Genomic DNA, 14929 nt, shown 5'->3' with positions numbered 1-14929 from the left:
GGTGCCTGTGGCCTGATTTTAATGTGGAACATTACACGCAGACAAAAGCCAGTGCTTTGGCAATAGTGGCTTTAAACGCAGATGTGATGTGCTGTGCACCAGCAGGTGACCCCACAGTTGCAACAGGGAGCTGTTTCTTCAAGCTCCGAGCACAGACAAGCATACACCGCCCCCCGCAAAGAGGCAGGTTATACCCAACAGCCCCCTCGCTCCCTTGTATGTCTTTTAAAGGATAGGGCTGCTGCACCAAATGGAGCTCAAGGCTGCCCCCCTAAGATCAATGAGCAACCCACATCAACTGCAGGGCTCAGACCACTCAGTCTTGTACAGCACCAGTTATTAGCACATTAGTAAACAAGCAAGTCTCCATCTTGACATAAATCAGTCATCCTCTCCTGAGCCCTGTAATTACTGTGGGCCATAGCACCCTGTTAAGCAATGAGCCTGGCATGTGCTCCATTTTAAGAGGCTCTTGATGGGGGACTTTTGAGCACCCGTTGTGGGAGAGGGGTTCTAGGGCAGTGAGCCAGAGTCTGTCAAACCCCTTCTCTAGCATTTTCCATAAACCAGGTCCAGACATTGGTCCCATCTGGAAAAGGGTAGCCAGGTATGGTCCAGCATCAGGAGTCCACTATACTGCATAGGCCCAACTTTCAAAGCTGCTGAAGTCACTGGAGGGCCAGGTGCACAGCACCAATGGCTGTCTCACAGGGTATGGCTACACACCATTCTGCACCTGAGCTCTAGCCCAAGTGGCAACTTCAGAGCTCTGTCTATACAGCTGCAGGCTTGCACAAACCCTGCATCTCTCACCCTGGCCTGCAAGGTTTGCTCCAAAGTGCTGTGTGGCCATATCTACAGTCAGTGAACAGCTAGCTGTGTAGTAGGAGCAAGGGAAGCTGTTTCAGTTAAAGGGTGTTCAAGCTCCCCGCACCTTAATTACGCTAAGTAACTAAGCTTGTGGTTCAGCCTGAGCTGTGACTGGTGTAAGTGGGGAATCAGGCAGCCTATCATGCTGACCAAGACCGTCATAATTTTTATGATCATGTTGGTTTACAATTGTGAAAAGGATTAAGGGGAACCCATATGATGAAACTTCAGTTACAGCAGGATTATTAAAGCAACCTTTGCCTTGGGAAGACAGGCAGTGGGGGTAGAGGGGAGGGAAGTCTCTCTTTTTCCTGTTTTTTGAATGTGAACACTCAAGGGGAAATACAAGATCAAAGTAGACAGGATCACTCCCTTGTGGTTTCATGCACCAGGATGGGTAGCAGCTGTGTAAGGCATAGTCTTGCCCCAGTGTTTGTGAGATTAACAAACAATATCACAGGCCCCTGCCCCGCAATTTCACACTCAAGGAGAACAACTATACTGATGTAAGTTACCTTTACATTGGAATAACCATTTTAGTGAAAAAACAAATCACATCCCTAACCAAAACTTTTGGTAAAACTTAGACCAGCTCTAAGTTTACCACCAGGTGGCAGGCAAGAGATATTCTTTGCTTTAGAATCTTTATTTAAAATTTATCTCAGCTTTTTTTTGCAAAAGACTTATTACAACTGATGAATGACAGTCTTCATAGGTCACTCTTGTGACAAAAAAGTGCAGGGTGGTGAATGGAAGAAACCCCTATTACTGAACTTGTTCAGGTAGCAAACAATTTCAGTTTGTGATAAATGAGTCGCATTCATGTATACATGCCCATTTGTACTTAGTTTTGTTTCTTGAATGAACTCTGTCTCAAAGAAAGCCTTTTGTGAGCCACATCTACTACATCAAAAACACGGACTATATTGCAATGCATTGGATCCGCTGGTAGAGTAGCTACTGCTCCAAACCTGGAACAAACCATTTGGAAGCTATTTCCTCTCCGGTGAAAGCACAGAAATAGTTTCTTTATATAGTGACAGATTTATTAGCGCTGTTTTATAACATGATATCCAGCTTTAACCATCATAGTTCCTCTTGGCTATTCATAATGCAGGTAGCCTGCAATACTAGAGGAAGATGGGCTGCAGGGTAATTCCTCTGAGAAGCTGGTTCCTATCCCACTGTGTGAACTTCCTTTTGGAAAAAAGTCAACCCCTCCTTTCCAATACAGCTTGTCCTTGCTCTCTAGGTCCTATGCTTTGCTTGGAAAACCCCATTAGTTTGCAATGACCAAGCCACATCTTGAAATAGGAAAGGTAAACCACAGCAAGAACTGAAGAGTACTCTTGTTGCCAGGCCTGTGGTAGCACTGCAGAACCCCACTGGGAGACACTTAGACCCTTCAGCAGTTTCCTCTGTACATTACACCTGATTCCAAAGATTGCAGTTGCTACAGAGTCTGAGCTTTTTGTTTTTCAAACAGTTCACATTTATTATTGATAACAATAAAAAAATCTTTTAAAGACTGTTTCTTATTACCAGCAGTGAGGTAATATGTTTACAAAACATTTACAGAATTTGATATGCAATTCATGAATATGGACAAGAGGGCAGGGAAAGGACATTGGTTACACAGGGGAGAAAAGCCAACAGAATGGTCAGTGTGTTGGCAGAAACGAAGAACAGCAATATCACATGAAAAAGGGGAGACCAAGAGTTTTAAAATTAATCAGGTCTATTTCAAACTGCATAAGTCAGTCCTATTTGCCATAGCACTTCACTAAGAGGAAACTTTATCTTGCTTTTCTGGTGTATTAACCCCTCAACTGTTTGTGCTATCATGTGCTTTGAGTTTTTAAAAAGATGTATTCGACTTTGAGAAAACCCTCAAGTGCCACTAACTAAAAAAAACCCAAGAGATCTTCAGCCTTGAAAAGTGGCTGTAACTCAGAAAGGTCTACAAAGCCAGACACCTCAGGGCAGATGTGGATTGTTGAATGAAGCGGTTTCTTTACAGCTGTCAGCAAAATCGCCATCTGAGAGAGAGAGAGAGAGAGAGAGAGAGAGGGGACCATCTTCAAGGTAGAGCCCTTAGAGGGGAAGTGCCCTTTGGCAAGAGGCACAAATGTCACTAAGTGAGTTAACGGTATAGTGCCTTTTCCGGCATTAGCTCCTCTGTGTCTGGGAACACTGGCTCCTGTGGATCAAGTATCAAACTACCTCTCTTCAAAGGAAATATCAGTAAGCAGGATTATAGGTGGTTTATACAGCAGAGTCCATATACAGTACATACACTGGCTATGGACCTGTTTAACATCTGGGCAGTAGAGTTCCTTTGTTTGCCCCAGCACTAGTTTGCCAATATTCTTGGCAGCCAGGGTGAGAATCCCACCCTGCCTTGGGATTTGAAAGCGAATTTTACCTACTGCAAGTTGAAGGTGCCTGACTGGGTTGATCAAGTGCAGGAGGGTGTGTTTTTCAGCATAGTTAAGCTGATTTATTAATACTGAGCTTTTATCATCTTTGTTAGGAACACTCCAAGCTGACATTGGCTTGCAAGTGTTGTGCTTCACATCCGTTTGTTTTTTCCACAAACTGGGATGTACAAATACTGTGCATTTTAAAATGTTTACTCAGAATTTCTCAGGGCTCAGCTTTCTTCAAACAGGGCAGCCTGTTATCTTAAATAAACCCCTAACATGCAATACTTCAGCAAATGTTTCCCCATGAGCAAAAACAAGGCTATTGCAGCCCTTGTAAGATCTTATCCAGCTAGCTATTAATGGTTGTAGCAATACAGCAGCTTACTCCAACTGGAGGAACAATTTTGTTTTCTAGCAGGGGAAAGGCCTTCGACCAGTGGTCTAAATAAGCAACTTGTGCTGGGTTCCAAGCTGTAATCTCGTGTAATGCCAGGAGACATATCAAATATTAACATTCTGAATGCTATGTTTTTAGCTTACTTATCAAAAAAGTGTTTACTCAACATTTACACCTTCTGTGTACCTTGGGGATTCAGTAGCTACTTGCTTTGGGGTAAAGAACCTGAGCGAACATCAGGTGAGTCCCCAAGCAAGCAGGACAGCATGGGACCTATGTATTAGAGCGGAAAAACATAATCCAGACAAGAACTTCACCACTGGTGATTGCAACAATGAAAGCAGTAGCCTAGGCAGGATTGGATGTTTTTTATGGTGATAAAGATCCTACTGCCCTGTTTTGTTATTTACCACCCATGGAAGCTGTCAAGTTCTGCTTTTCCTAGCGTACATGAGGCCAGAAAGGAGAATTTGAGGAAGAGCAATTGCTGTAGCCACGCTGCCTCCTGACTGATTTAAGGAGCAAGCCTAATTCTGCTTTGAGGAATGTGTTCACCTACACTCCTAGCATAAAGCAAATCCCAGTAAAAATGAGCGCTTCTGGAGGGTAACAGGTAAGTGCAGTGGGTAAAAGGTGACTCCAGAACGAAGTGAGAAATAAACCAAGGACCCAATCTGGACCAGCCTTTGGGTCATGGTGCGGGAGAGCCTGCTCTCTGCCTCTCTCCTCCCCACCATCAGTGCTTAAAAAATAAGTTCAAGGAAAGGGCTACATTTGCTTTTAGCCCCCTAAGAGTATGTCTACACAGGAATAAAAAACCCACAACTGGCCCAGATCAGTGGACTTGGCCTTGAGTCCAAGAGCTGGGACCCTCTGCCCTCCCAAGGTCCAGCTAGAGCCTAAGCTCTGGGAGTCCAAACATCTACACAGCAATTTTTCAGTGTAAGAGAGTCTGAGCGGGCCGTGGGTTTTTTATCCCTGTGAAGATATATCCTAAATGTCCAGAGTTGGGACGCCCCAACAATGTGCACATGCAAAAGGTATTAGTGTTAGTGGCTTACTCGCAACTCTGCTGTAATGACTTTCCATGTGCACGGGCCAATAGCCAGGACCTGCTTTCCTTGGTCTCTTAAACAGCAGTGCGAGTGAGTGGCAGTAGCAGGAGAGCCTGCAGCAGCTGGAAGATCACAGGCTATTCCATAATGTGGCAAGAAGGCAGGAGCCTTGTGTTTGCTTTCTAATGCACTATGGAATATTTCTGGTAGGATTGGTTTTGCTTTTTATCATCTACAGGCAATTTTTTAAAAAAATAATTCTTAATCAGCACATTGATTACTCTTCTCCTTCCAAGAGAGCCCTTATATTTTACAGTTAGGATTTGTGCAAGCACGCTTACAAAAATCTATGGCTGAGTTAGGGGCTAGGGTTAAAGTTAAAGAGACTGTCTGTCAGCTCGAACTTGAACAGAAACACGACGTTTAAAATTCAAACAGCTACTTTACGATTTATAAAAGGGTTTTGTTTTTTGCAAGTGCCACTTGGATACACTGTACTGCAGTCAGCTGCCAGAGATGAGGGTCCAGCCACGTCATCCATTTGCTTTTCGCCTGCCATGGCACTACCTGGAAATCATGGAGCTGGAGTGGGAGTGGCTGGAAGAGGTTGTGGCAGCGCTGAGCTGGGAGAATCCACTGTGGCTTGATTCAAGGCTGGTCATAGAGCCTCTGCAGTGAGAGAGAAGGTTCAGGCTTCAGAAGAGGAGATTTAAGTTCTGCTATGCATCTTCAAGTGCTATTTACTACTCAACCTAAAGAACCTTCTATAACCTTAGTGTCAGCACGCAGAGGCTCTCATGTGTAACAAGAAAAAATACCATCTCTGGGCACCACAATTATATTTTCGGAGAAATCTGATGCACTTGATAGTGAGACTTCGAAGTAGTCGCAGCTAAGCATAGTACTGGTGCGTCCTTTAGTCTTAACTTGCATCAACTTTTAAGTAAGAATCCAGCAAGTCTGCTAAATCAAGTAGTGTTTCTGTGATATGGGTTAAGTCTTCAATAGCAACTAAGATGAGACCAACCAATTCACTTTCTCTTGTGGCGTACGCTAGTTATTTTCCAGGGCTACCTTCTATTTAGTCTCATCGGGCTTTATTTGCTTTATAGATTCTTTAAGTACAGTACAAGTCCACACAGCGTGCTTTCTAACCAAGGCAACTACAGCAAAGAATTTTGATTTTTCTTTAGTGGACTTGGCTTCTGATATTTGTACCAAGGTATTATGAAGCCATAAAGCAAAAAGTAAGCTGGCCACAAAAAGAATGCTTGACATTGAGACCTTGACCAGACATACCTGAAATCTTCTGATCCTAGCACCTCTGTATAGTACATCACTTTGCACTTATGAGAGGAGACCTGTAGAGATGCCAGTACATCATCCACACGAGGCAGGTTGGTTGTAGCACAGGCAGGCATGCTGTGAAACTTCCATTGAAGAATATAGAAACCAGGCCATCTGGTCACATGAGACCCCTGGAAGCAGCAATAACAAATGGAAATAAACTTGTTAATACAATGTCAAGCTTTTGCATGTTGGAGTGAAATTTATTGTTCAGATAGCAGGAGACTGCCAGCATGCATGCAAGTGTTTTCAAATGCTGACATTGCAGCTCCTCTGCCCATTAATGTTACTGGCCAGCCAGACTTTCCTGATACAAGGGGCCAACAAAAGTTACATTAGAAATTACAAACAGACCTTCTCACCTCTCTTACTGCTGAGGTGTTCAAAGTAAAACACAAGGAACTTAAAATCAAGACCTCAGCTCTCACGAGGTAAATTACTTGGGACCATCATGATCATCTTAGTCTGACCTCCTGTACACCACAGGCCACAGAATCTCACCCACACACTTCTGTAATAGGCCCATAGCCTCTGGCTCAGTTGCTGAAGTCCTCAAATCTCGATTTAAAGACTTCAAGTTACAGAGAATCCACCATTTACTCTAGTTCAAATCAGAATGTGACCCAGGCTGCAGAAGAAGGTGAACCCCCCCCCAGGCTCTCTTCCAATCTGGCCTGGGGGGGGAATTCCTTTCTGACCCCAAATATGGTCATCTGTTAGACACCGAGCATGCAGGCAAGACCCACCAGCCAGACACCTGGAAAAGAATTCTCTGTAGTGATTCAGAGCCCTCCCCCTTGTCATCCCTGGCTGATGGAGATATTTGCTAACAGCAGTCACAGATGGGCCATATAACATTGTCAGCAATATCACACCACCCCCTCCATAAACTATCAAGCCCTGTCTTAAACAAGTTAGGTTTTGCCCTAACTACTCCCATTGGAAGGCTGTTCCACAATGTCTCTCCTCTGATGGTTAAAACCTAAAACTTATGGATGGCCAGTTTACATTCATTTGTTCTTGTACCAACACTGACCCTTAACTTAAATAACTCCTCTCCCTCGCTGATATATTTATAGACAGCAATCATATCTCCCCTCATCCTTCATTTGGTTAAGCCAACCTCCTTAAGTCTCCTCTCATAAGGTAAATTTTCCATTTCTTGGATCATCCTAGTAGTCCTTCTCTGCACCTCTTTCAGTCTGAATTAGTCTTTCTTAAACATGGGAGACCAGAATTGCGCACAGTATTCCAGATGAGGTCTCACCAGTGCCTCATATAATGGTATTAACACTTCCCCATCTCTACTAGAAATACCTTGCCTGATGTATCCTAGCATTGTATTAGCCTTTTTTCATGGGTGCTTCACATTAGCAGCTCAAAGTCATCCTGTGATCAACCTATATGCCCAAGTCGTCTCCTGTCACATCCACTTTATAGCAAAAAAAAGTGTGGTGTTAGTCTCTAAGTGCATGACCCTGAACTTTGTACTCTTAAATGTCATCCCATTTCTATTACTCCAATTTTCAAGGTTTTCCAAATCATCTTCTCTGATATTATGGTCGTCCTCTGCACTGGTATTATCTCCCACCTTTGTGTCATCTGCAAATTTTATTTTAGTGAGCAGCTGTCTCTCAAAGCAGCGAAGCTAACCACCCTGCAATGTCCCCATCTTACAGGTGAAACTGAGGCACGGAAGAGGTTACGGCCAGTATTTTCCAAATTTGGACACCTCAAGTTAGACAACTTGAATAAGAAGCTGGATTTTCACAAGAAATCAACATCCATAGCTTCCAGTCAAAAGCAGCTGTGGGTGCCCTATACCTCTGAAATTCAGGCCACTTTGTTTAAGTACATAAATATAGCATTAGCAGCCTAAAGTTTGGACCTAAGTGTCACAGCCCAGAAGAGTCAGGAACAGAACCTCTGAGTCTCAATTTCCAGGCCCCATCTCTAAGCAGAGAATACCTCAACCTCCCCTAATGCAGACATACATTGCTTGGCTATCCTCATTTCAGAAAGCAACACCATCAAGGCTGCTCGACTAAGAATGTGACTTACTGGCTGCTTTTGGATTCAGGTGCATTTATGGTTTATATGTATTCCTTCAGTCTTGCTTGTCAGCTTGGTAAATGGGATCAGCTACTAGGGAATAAACAATAGCTACCTTTCACTCTCCACAACTCCATCACAAGGATGCAAACAAACATGCCAGGCAGACAACGAGCCCCATTGCTGATGATCTGCTGAGAGCAAAAGATAAAGCCTTGCTCTAACAGCATAATTAATGATCTTACCTGCACACTCTCCCCTTCCTTGCAGATAAGTGGGGACTCCACCATACTGTAATCACGCCCTAACTGCCAGACTTTATCAATCAGCTGTACGTTGTTCCCCCCAGGAGATGTAATGCTGTGAGTGCCCAGAGAGTCCTTTTTAGGGGGCTGTGGCACTCTCTTGGAGTGATAGATGTTAAAAACAATGTCACCTTTGCACACATCAAAATCCCATGTGATCACAGATGAGGCATCCACAATCTGAATGAAAATCTAGGGAGAGGAGAAGAGTTAGATTAGACAATAGCAATATGCTCAGTAAAGGCTGAAATTCTTACTAGGAAAGAGAAACCGCTGTAGGTGGGCTCTCGATTGATTTTGACTATTACGAGTGCTCTAGAATAGATACAAATTAACTCTCATTTATCATATCACCTTCTCTGAGATCAGAGCTATGAGAGCTTTCATAAGCAGATAGAGCCATTTTCTATCTTCTCTTTTTGTGGCCTTTATTGAAAGCCTTAGGTTTTTTTTCCCTAAAGCTGTGTTCTCATAAGCAGAGATAAACAGATATCCATGCTCCTCCTACCGCAACAGGACTTTTGGGGAATGGGCTAAAAGGAACCACCTTCAGTAACAAAAGCACTGATGCCATCAGAGCCCTCACATTTGCACTTGGTTAAGCAAGTCAAAGTGCGTGTTTATGATGTACAGAAGGCCCCAAAATCATCTCCCCTCCATCATCACATTTTGAAAGCCTTCAACAAAAGAACATGCAGGATAACAAGTGAAATCTAACTGAAAGGGAAAGTGACTTATTCAGATAATTTTCACATTGTTTTGATTAACTAGTATTTAACACAAATGCTTGAACAAACTGCTAATGGAAAAACTCTTCTGTTGAAGATAAAACTACCCATGCCCCTTCTATCAGGGTCTAAGAGACTGCATTCTGCAAGTCTGGTCTTCCAAGAATGATCTCTAGCAAAACAGGAAAAAAAAAAATCAAACTCTTGCTCTTGATATTTCTAAGGTTAAAAAGAGACAAAAACCTTTCTGGCTCATTTATACATATTAAATCACCAAGAGAGGTCACAAACAGCTGTTTCCTATTTGCAGGTCATATATTAAAAATATTAGTTCACTTAGTGAAACTCATTGAGACGCAAAGCTCAGGCCATCTAAAGTGCCTGGTTCTTTAAAGGTCTTGAAAGGAAATGGAGTAACTTGCTCAGTTCTGAGTTTTTAAAATCTATATTACATGAAGGGGGAAAAAAGTCATCCCACTCATTAAGTGGATAGAGCCAGTAGCATTTTTATAACCTAATAATGATGGTTCATGGGCTCTGGTCAGGGAATGCAATAGAGTAGCCAGCCAGCCTACCTCCTCCACATAAGGGACAGGGAGTCTTAAAAATACCAACACTTACTTCTTCACAAGTTACCCAGATCTTGATTTTGGCTTGCATTACTCATGGCTTCAAGGAAAGATCAAAAGAAGCTTTTGAATTCTGAGTGTTTAGGGAGACCCAAATATCTGCTCTAAACCATTCCAAACTGAGTGACCAGGTTCTAATCTGCTTTCATTTTATACAAGCAAAAAGACACAGGGTGCTAGACCAAGATGAAAGAAGAGGAGTGAGGACTGTAGTTGTACCTCGTGTGGAGCTCCCTTGAAGACACTTGCAGACTGATAGATCGTTTCAGTCCACAGTTTTAGATCTTCATTTTCCAACTCTTCTGCAGTCCGGTACAGAGACTTCGGAACTAGCCCACCCTCGGGAACGTCACACTGGAGATTTAAAACAAAGCCATGAAAGCAACAATACAAATCTTCTCCTCCCTGACATGTTTCAGAATCTAAAACATCCTTAAAGCCACATTCTCATACTGGCACCCCCAGAAATAACTCCAATTCTGCAAGAACACTGGAGAATACGGAGAGCTGAGTAATATATGAGCATGACCCTACCTGAACTTGGCCATACAAACCATCTTACAGTTAAAGATATTCTTCAATAAATTCACTACTAAAATTGGTCTATTTTTAATTTTTTGCTAATTTATAAGGATCATCATATCAGAAACAGGTAAAGACCTTGTATATGCAACAGTGTGATATCAAAAACAGCTGTGCAGCTTCTATGTTTATTTATATTCTTAAAGCACTCAGATTTCATCCAGAATTAACCAGAACAAAGAGGAGAATATTGCATTGTTGTCTGCAACAGACAGGAAGCGTTCAGCATTTTGATTTATCTTCTGGTAAGTCACTTTTGCTTATTTAAATAGTGGATTTTGCCAGGTTCATGAATGACTTACATAGTTCTAAATTACATAGAGCAGACTCCCTTCAGTGAAAGCTCCTGCTACTGTAAGTAGCAGCCAGTTGAAAGTAAACACTCTGGTCCAAAATGCCTAGTACATGGTCTTTAAATGGATGACCAGAGCTGCTCGATAGAATTTCCATGAAAGGCAGAGGAGTAAGTTAACAACCATTTACAGAGATTTATAAAGTAAACCTAAAAGGGAAATGCTTTTACACAACCAATTAATCAAATTCCAGCACTTACACGTTACTGTGATATGTTCTATAGAAAAACGTTTGGGGAGAGAGCACCTATTAAACACAGCACAATCCACGTAAAGACAAATGCACTGGCATGTGATATCAGATTGATATATTAAGAAAATCCAACCACATTTTTAGGAGAGATGTTAGAGCTATGAATGTAAGTGATTCCCACAATCAAAAAGGAAGAACACTGTTTTATGAAGCAAGCAAGGACTGAACTGATTTTTTGAGGTTCAATACTTGACTAAGCTGGTAAGCTGTTGACTTCCTATGTACGTGGCCTCAGTTTCTCCAGATACAAAATGGGAATAAATGCTTCCCTACCGCACAGGATACCACAAGGCTTTAAGGACTATACATTGCTCTAAGTTCCCAGGGGAAGTTGTTATATTGAAAAGGTCCTGCTATTGCAATGGTGATCTGAAGGAGGGACAGGAGAGAAGGATAGCAGGACTGGATTCACGTTTCACGAAGCAAATTATGAGTTGGAGAGATCTGGAAACACTAAATTTGGTCTCATCTTTGTCCTCCCCATTTCCCTCATGGAGTTGTGGTTCATGATTCAGTTCTGGTTTTCAAATACAGCCTCCAAAAATCTGGATTGGGGACAGGGCAGGGGGTGGTGGGGCTCAGAGAGGACTATGACAAAATAGTGTTCAGGTACCATATCTGAGGAGTTTAACTTGCATCTTTATAGGTGATCTGAAATAATTTTCTTAAAAATATGAAGCTAGAAAACCTAAATCTTTAATATGTAGACAAATATTTTAATTTTAAAAGACTTCAAAAACAAGTTCAGGTTTCTAATGGTTGGTTTCTCACACAACAGTGGAGAATGTCACAAATGATGCAGAAACTAAGGATGTAAGGTTCTTTGGTCTATGATATGCAGGAAGTCAGACCTTGTGATAATGGTCCCTTTTGGCCTTAACATATATGGATCTATGAACCTAAACAGTGTGAGGAATGCGTTTCTTCCCTGGGATAAGCAGTATGTGACACAGTGCTACTGCCTTGAACTTGAGTCTTGACATGTAGTGGGGGGAAGACCGTTTTAAAATGTATTTATTTATAGGTGCAGGGTATTCCGTTAGTGATTTGCGATCTGTTTTACAGAAACATTCTGTTTCTCTTTTCAAGGTGGATTGCAAAGGCTGCTACTAAAAAGAATCACTCCAACCTCAGAGTCATACAGAAGAGCCAGCAGGAAAATGCTTTATAGCAGAGCGAGACCACACTTAAAGATTATACTTGGCAATCTTTGTTTTGGAGGTTTGGAGGGTGGGGGTTAATGTAAGAGGGAAACAACAAATTGTTACATTAATAATTTAAAATTCATACCATGCACTCTCCACTAAGGAAATCTGGGATAATTTCTTTATCAATGTAATCCAGCAGACCTCCAGGCCCTTGGTAGTCATTTCCTGCATAAATAAGGAATTTCTTTCTGGTGTTGTCATCAATGAATGGACTAACCTACAAACAAAGAAAAACAGAATTGGTCAGGTTCCCAGGTCCTTGAGTAACTTCACATAACACAGGATAAAACAAAATATAATTCTTTTGAAGTACATACAGTAAATGAGTTAAGTTATTCATTTGCCTACACAAACACATTTTTCCTTTTAGGAACTTTTGTTCTAATTCCATAAATAAAGTGTTTTCTAAAAATGGAGTTTCCAGGAGGCAACATTTCCTGTTTATAGCACAGTGAACATCAGTTTTCAAGAGAGCAGTACATGTAAAGTGCATACCAGTATCCAGAGGTAGATGTACAGATACTAGAAGCACAAACATACCAGTGTCCAGAGGACTGGAAATACTCTGGGCGCTCTCAGGATAAGAAGGCGACCCAATGTTTCAGGGTAATTGGCTTCAACCACTTCAATGATTCTTAGTAATGCTTTGACACCAGGTCTCCATAAATGTCGCATATTCAAGCCCTCCAAATCCACCAGACAGGTCCAGGAGCTGTTAATTTTAAAGAGTTTTTTAAGAATCCAATTGGAATCATATTTCATTATTCACACCACAGCATTTGATGGTTTGAGATGAGCACTCAGTTTTGTATCACAGATCTACAAGTTTTGGTTGGTTTTGCAGTTGCCACACTCTTCCTTCATTACACAGCTATAGCAGTCCTCCCACCTCATCTCCACAGTTTGTACTGCCTGTAGATGCAAGAAATTGTAAGATCTTTGGAGCAGAAAATTTTTCTTAACTATAAAGTGCCATGCATGCTTATGACACTATGTATAACGATCACTGTGCTCATTCTCTGATATAGGGCAGGCACGTCACCAAAGGATAGACAACCATTTCAGTCTCCAGTTGAAAGTTCCTACTAGCAAACACAAGACACCATCATAGTGCTTAATAAATCACTGCTGGGGGGTGGGTGGGGAGGAAGAGTACTGGTTCTACACTGGAACTTTAATATTCAGCATACATGTTTCCTAACACAAGTGCATGTTTTAAAAGTGCCACTGCACTTTAAGTCCGCATTTCAGAATTTAGGACTCAATTCAGGAAAACATTCCCTATACAGGACAGTATTAAAACACATCAAGTCAGTAGGCTTTAAGCATGTGTTTCAGTGCTTTCCTAAATCAGGCCCACACCAAGGGGTGTGAATTCAGAGCTCATCCTTGTATATTCATAGCTATGTTGTACTGACTGATTCTAGGCCATTGGAATGACTCCCAAAGACGACATATGAATCACAGTGTTTGTTTTTTTAAATAAGTAGGTGTTGTATATTTCATTGCTGCCTCTTTCACCTTTACCATGTAAGCATCCTTGGACCACACAAGGCCATAGCAGTACACAGGAAACCCCAGTCTTACACTTGGCTTTTCACTCCTCAAGTCAGCTGGGACTGGGAGTTCTTTGCAATAAGAAGATGAGAAATTGGAGTGCCATACACTGGTAACCCTTTGTAGATTAAGGGGTGGAATCAATAGGCTCTGAAGGGAGTCAAATGCTTTATTATGAAGACAAATATTGAAGTCATTCCAAACCCTGAATTCCTTTTTTGGAGCTCGTAAGAGATTTAGTGAGCAAATCCTATTCCAAACTGGAGCCTGAAAATAAAGCAACTTTGTAGCCAAACTTGAAGAACACCTACACTGCTACATACAAATTCAGACCTCATGTTCTTTCTGAGAAGTAATACAAATTCTCATGTTTCACCTTATAGGCCTGCCAAATACTTTTGTATTCTCTTCACATCGTCTCAGTCCTTCTTCATTTATAGAAAGAACCTACACAAAAGAAAGTGTTGTTTTAGAGAATGTTCTAAAACTGTCAGGTTTGTGGGACTGGGGAGAAAATGCAATCTTCAGAACCTGAGCCTTACAGCAACTCACACTAACCTCAGACCAGTGTACAAGGACATCTAGTGAAGACATGCAACAGTGGATTTAGGAGCATTATTGAGTGCAATAACTTTTAGGAGAGCTATAAGAAGAAGATTACAAAACATACAAGCATCCCATTTTAGTGCTTGAATACAATGGTGAAGAATTCTGTACAGAATCTTAGGGCCCACCTTTTCCCTCAGAGGCAAATGAACATCAGAAAGGCATTCCGTATATTTTGTGGAGTAGGACACTTCTCTTTAGTTGAACAGTGTCAACAAATTCTTTATTTCTATGAAGACACCATTGTTTGTGCAGGATTTCACTCTCAGGTCTCACATTTTTTGGCATAAGAAACTCCCATAGCTCCTCCCTAAACCCCCACCTTCTGCCCTTTGAACCTTTGTTTAATTCCTGACGGAGTGGGAAGCAAAGGCTCCCCTCAAAAAAATTAAGATAATTACCAAAAAAGACTTGGAAAAAAAAACCCATGGCTTAAAGTTAGACAAAGCTAAGTACATGGATATAGCACCACCAGAAAGAAAGTGTACAACCACCAAAGGTGGGTGCTGGCTTGTGATCATGGCAATTACTGCTGCCAGTATGCTTCTTTAGAGCTTGCCT

At 41.8% G+C, this 14929-nt stretch overlaps 1 protein-coding gene across 17 annotated transcripts in view; it reads right to left on the bottom strand.

Annotated features, from left to right (window-relative positions):
- SEC14L1 (SEC14 like lipid binding 1) overlaps positions 1 to 14929 on the bottom strand; it is a 140683-nt gene that overhangs the window by 33946 nt on the left and 91808 nt on the right. For 13 of the 17 annotated variants that reach the window (XM_073311095.1, XM_073311096.1, XM_073311092.1 and 10 more), the window contains 7 exons: positions 14139 to 14209; positions 12746 to 12917; positions 12288 to 12422; positions 10029 to 10163; positions 8393 to 8644; positions 6048 to 6226; positions 5316 to 5417 (listed from right to left, as the gene is read on the bottom strand). In XM_073311095.1, coding sequence (XP_073167196.1) covers positions 5316 to 5417; positions 6048 to 6226; positions 8393 to 8644; positions 10029 to 10163; positions 12288 to 12422; positions 12746 to 12917; positions 14139 to 14209 — 1046 coding nt within the window. Of the gene's footprint in view, positions 1 to 2338; positions 5418 to 6047; positions 6227 to 8392; positions 8645 to 10028; positions 10164 to 12287; positions 12423 to 12745; positions 12918 to 14138; positions 14210 to 14929 lie in introns of those variants that run through there. The other 4 variants (XM_073311097.1, XM_073311098.1, XM_073311104.1 and 1 more) reach the window with 4 other exon arrangements.

Source organism: Lepidochelys kempii, chromosome 14, assembly GCF_965140265.1.
Source record: "Lepidochelys kempii isolate rLepKem1 chromosome 14, rLepKem1.hap2, whole genome shotgun sequence".
In the NCBI taxonomy this organism is placed as follows: Eukaryota; Metazoa; Chordata; order Testudines; family Cheloniidae; genus Lepidochelys; species Lepidochelys kempii.
The sequence above is the reverse complement of the archived record's forward strand: the minus strand, read 5'-3'. Positions and strand labels throughout refer to the sequence as shown.